Genomic DNA, 5,255 nt, shown 5'->3' with positions numbered 1-5,255 from the left:
ATGGAGGAGCTGCTCATGATCCTAATTAGTTCTGTGCTTGTGTGTGTACCTCTCTACTACTACATTTTTAAGATTCGTGTCAACGGCACGAAAATTGAACGACTTGATCAGCATAAACTACCACCGGGAAGCACAGGCTGGCCAATCATAGGTGAAACCCTCGAGTATCTAAGGACAGGAAAAAAGGGTGTCCCAGAAAAGTTCATAGCAGACAGGAGGAACAAGTACAAGAACTCTTCCTCCTCCTCCTCCTCTGCGAATTGCAAGGTCTTCAAGACATCGTTGCTGTTCGAAGACATGGCCGTGCTCTGCACTGCCGCCGGAAACAAGTTCCTGTTTTCGAATGAGAAGAAGCTGGTCAAGTCGTGGTGGCCGCCTCACTTGGACAAGCTCATATTTGCCGACTCTGCTCCTGACGAGAAAGCGAAATCATTCATCACCGAAGAGTCCACCCAATTTCGCAATACTATGTCTCCATATCTCAAGCCCGCCTGTCTCCAAAAGTACGTTGGGACCATGGACGTTTTCACCAAAAAACATCTGGATATGTACTGGGAAGATGGAAAAGATGATGATCAAGTGATCAAGGCTCACCCGCTTGCAAAGAGGTATGCGGTCACAATGGCATGCAGGCTCATGTTAGACACAGAGGATCAACAAGTATTTACCAAACTAGAAAACCTAACGAAGGATTTGTCTTCAGGGTTCACTTCATTGCCAATCGATCTGCCCGGCACGCAGTTTAACCGCGCGATTCGAGGGTCCAGGCAACTCAGGGAAGAAATTAAGAATATTGTCACTCAAAGGAGGATACATCTTTCCACCCGTAAGGTGGACGAAAATGTTGATGGTTTAGATATTTTGTCCAGCTTGATCATGGACACAAGTAGCGACGGGCAAGGGCTGAGCGACTCGGAGATTGCCAGCAAGTTGTACGGTGTTATAGTTAGTGGCTACGACACTTTCAGCAGCACGTTGGCTGCCATGGTCATGTGTCTAGCAGAGCTTCCTCATGTCTATGATGCCGTCCTTAAAGGTAACCTATAAAAGCATTCATTCTTATATGGATTTGAATTAACTGCTATAATTGATGAAGATCAAGATCTAATTAAGTGGTGCTCATGGATTAGTCATAGTCATGTATTGATCCCTCAATGATGATCATGATCTAAGTCATACTTATATTTACGACCATGAATAGTGTAAGTGTTAACTTGAGTTATTTCTCTAATTAAATTTGAAGTCACAAACACATAAAGTGTAGCATGTGGTTTTTTTCTTTGAGAAATTCTGGGATTGCATTCATAATTCACCCGAAAAAGCCACTAGCCACAAAATGCCAATACAAAACTAATCACAAAGGGCAATCACAATAATTGTTTTTTGGTATAATTATTGGTTAGGTAGTCAACTATAAATTTGTTTTAGTTATCATATAATATTTTAATGTGGTGGATCAAATTAGACTAACCCTATTTTATTTGATCGATCCTTTTCTTCTGAGAGAATCTTTTGAATCGAGATTTGGTAGCTGTCTTAGGGCCAATTCCAAGATTAATAAATATTTATATAAATAAACACATTATTGCAAGTATTTCAACTAATATAATAGTTTACGTACTTGAATGAAGATATTGTCAATCAAATTCTTGATTAATTATGTGTTTTGTAACTAATAAATTAAGGATTAATTTGTGGGGGAATAATGAAACTGAAACAGAGCAAAGGCAGATTGCAGAGTCAAAGGCAGCAGGAGAGCTGTTGAACTGGGCGGATATACAAAAGATGAAATATTCATGGAGCGTGGCATGTGAAGTTATGCGATTGTTGCCACCAAATTCCGGGACTTTTAGGGAAGCCATTTCTGACTTCGTCTATGAAGGATATCTGATTCCAAAAGGAATGAAGGTAACATAAAATATAATTTTATTTCATTTGTAGTTTAGGAATCTTTATTTACACTCCCAAAAAAAAGTCATAACTCACTCATTAAAGAGCAATACATTATGTTTTTTTTTTTTTTTTTAAATAAAAGAGAAGTATAATATAATTGTTTTTTAGTGACAATAAGAACTCACAGAGTAATAATATTGTGTCACTGGAGTATTGCCACGCATAATTCGTTCACTTGTTATATAAGTGTGGATACTTATTGATATTATATACTCAATACGTGAGAACTCTTAACATCATCGTCCACTTATATTATAAAATTAAGATGGACGAATTAGCGACATGTTGACCGTATATTAGGGAACAGATATTGGACTGAATGATTGGCTTAATTTAAATTATCTTTTCTTGTGACTTTAATTTTGAATTAATTTGTATATGTATGTATACATCGGTATGGATGGATGCAGCTGAACTGGAGCGTGCATTCGACACATAAAAACCCAGAGTACTTCCCAGATCCAGAAAAGTTTGATCCGTCGAGGTTTGAGGGACAAGGACCACCTCCTTACTCATTTGTTCCTTTTGGAGGAGGACCTCGGATGTGTCCAGGCAAAGAATATGCTCGACTTAAAATGTTGGTGTTCATGCACAACGTTGTAACCAGATACAGATGGGAGAAGGTTTTTCCTGACGAGAAATTCGTGTGGCACCCAGCGCTTATTCCTACCAAAGGACTTCCAATTCGGGTTTTCCCTCACAATAAATCAGAGTCCAACTAACAGCGAATTAATGGATGGATGAACCTATGAATATTATATATGTACTGATCGATGCGATTTTATCTGGTTTTGCTATTATATAAAATTTATAATTCCATTGTTCTGAATACTAGTAATCTTGTTTTTTCTTGTTAGATACTTCAAACTAAGCTATTTCTCCCAATCGTGATGTCTTCAAGTTGATACAAATCTCAAAAATAGACTTATCTTTTTAATCTCAAAATGAAACTCATCAGTTATATACACCCAATAAAACAAAATTTTAATAGAAAAGTTGTATGATTCAAACTTTTGTATTTAACTGATTTGTATTTATAAAAAAAATTGTTCCTATTATATCCCTATTGTCTAAAATGAGTAAGATGAGAATTTATATGCCATTATTTATATTTTTGTTCACCCTATGGTAGAGGTATAGTATATACTCTTGTAGATAAATTATCCTATAGTGTAGGTATATTGTCATATTGCCTATTGCATAGGTATATTTGTTTTTTCATATTTCAGACAATGAATAATAGTATTTTATGTACATTTTTTTATAGGTAACATACAATTTTATTTGTCTATTTTTGTATCTGACTTATAGGTAGTCTTCTAATTCATGTTCCTAGCTTATAGGTAGTATTCTAATTTATGTTCATGACTTATAAGTAACACAATTTATCACTAAGTTTTTTTCGTTGCTAAAAAGAACACTATTTACCTGTATATTAGGTACATAAGTTAATGCGGGTACTTGCGTAATTGATTAGTATAATATGTGGGCCTTTACTTCAATTGATTAATTTGTATTTCACCCATATATTAGGTAAATATTATCAATGAAAGAAGGGGTTCTTAGATCTAGGTCCAAAACGATTAGTTGCCATTGGGTTTAGTCCACGCATTTTTGGTTTTAGATGTAGGTCCTTTGACTTTTATTACTTTTTTTATTATGTCGATTTTACCATTTGAGGTACATAAGGAAAACATTGAAAATCTAAATTTAATGAATTATTTACTTATAATTAAATTTCAGAATTTAAATTTGGAATTCTTTCATTGATAATATTTACCTAATATATGGGTAAAATACAAATTAATCAATTAAGTAAAAGCCCACATATTATACTAATCAATTTGGTATGACAGAGTCTTAGTTTTGGCTATTGTATGAAAGAATTAAATTAACTGACATGAAATATATGAATCAATATGTGACAAATAATATATAAAAAAACCTTGTTTGACCTTGTCTTTGCGACCAGCAGTAGCAGCCTTCCGACGGGTTCTAGTTTGTATCTACCAGTCTGCTGACAATGTGTGTGTACGACTAGGTTTGGGTCTTCCCAGGCCACGCCTCGATTTGGGCTGATCTTGATCATCAGTAGTCACAAGCACTAGTTGATTATGCTCTTGGGGTGGGTTGGCTCCTACAGGCAATGATATTTGGTTCTTAAGGTGAATTACATTGCTAAGGAAAAATTTGGGTTACCCTGTCATCTACCATGTCTGTAGTTGGTATATTTGGCTCCATGTGGTTATCTTCTTGTTGCTGAAAGTCTGGGGTAAGCCTTTGCATTTTCGTTTAAATCTCGCAGTAAAAATTTGGGTTACCCTGTCATCTACCATGTTTAGAATGCAAATGAATACATTGCTAAGGAAATTGTACAGCTCATTTGCTTTCCATAAGATGCCCAATCTTTGGGCCTGAAAGTGAGATTGATGTTTTATTGACAAGAATCAGAAGTTATTGGATTTGGAGTCTGCACAATACCCACCATGAAGATCATTCTCAACACTTCCTGTTGATACTCAAAATGGCCCGGCTAATATTGAGTCCAACTTAGTGATGAGGTATGTGGAGTCTTCAGCAGGGAAGAGGGCTGAGGCCCTTGGTGAAATAGGCTGGTGGGAGACCTGCAGAAGACAAAATGGTAGAAGCAATCGTTAAGCTTCGAACATCGGTGTGGTGCCGGCCGAAGGCTCTCCGATTCCTAAGTCAGCTATAAGTGATAACTTTGGCCGAGTAACAGTAAAAGTGAGAAAGTAGTTACCCTTTTTACTTGGGTACTGTTCCCTATTTATAGGGAGGTGAAAGAATGAGGTTTGCACAAAGTTTCAATGTGGGACTTTGTGCAAGTCGTCGTGGTGGCGACACGTGTCCTGGAGATTAGGTTTGGCAGTTGGGAGCTTCGGCAGGTGTCTGGCACCTCGGAAGGGTGTCTTGCTTCGGCAGGGAAGAAGGCATGGCTGCCTTGGTGCTAGTCGCTTTGATGCTGGGTCTGCTCGGTTCACTATGGTGTAAACAGTAGTCCCCCAAGTTCACGGCGAGAAGTAACTTCTGGGTTGCGAACTTGTGAGTTTTTGTGTAATCGTAACTGAGCATTCCAGCTTCATTGGGAGCCGTAGGGCACTCCCTAGTCCCCCAAGTTGGCAAGCTAGGAGTTGCATCAACACATGGAATGTGTGATACAAGCTGTGTGAGCCTCTAGAACTGTTGGTAGCTGGGTACCTGGGCATGCTGCAGGTAGGATGGGAGCTGGGTCCGTAGGGGTTTTTTTCTTCTTTTTTTTGGTTGGGAGCTAGGCCTTCGGC

At 37.8% G+C, this 5,255-nt stretch overlaps 1 protein-coding gene across 1 annotated transcript; it reads left to right on the top strand.

The window, feature by feature from the left end:
* Positions 1–2,675, top strand: LOC117630228 (beta-amyrin 28-monooxygenase-like). Its single transcript, XM_034362974.1, has 3 exons — positions 1–1,036; positions 1,721–1,908; positions 2,364–2,675. The coding sequence occupies exons 1-3, from the start codon at positions 1–3 to the stop codon at positions 2,673–2,675; spliced, it is 1,536 nt and encodes a 511-aa protein (XP_034218865.1).
* Positions 2,676–5,255: the final 2,580 nt, after the last annotated feature.

The sequence above is a fragment of the Prunus dulcis genome, chromosome 6 (genome assembly GCF_902201215.1).
Source record: "Prunus dulcis chromosome 6, ALMONDv2, whole genome shotgun sequence".
In the NCBI taxonomy this organism is placed as follows: domain Eukaryota; kingdom Viridiplantae; phylum Streptophyta; class Magnoliopsida; order Rosales; family Rosaceae; genus Prunus; species Prunus dulcis.
The sequence above is the reverse complement of the archived record's forward strand: the minus strand, read 5'-3'. Positions and strand labels throughout refer to the sequence as shown.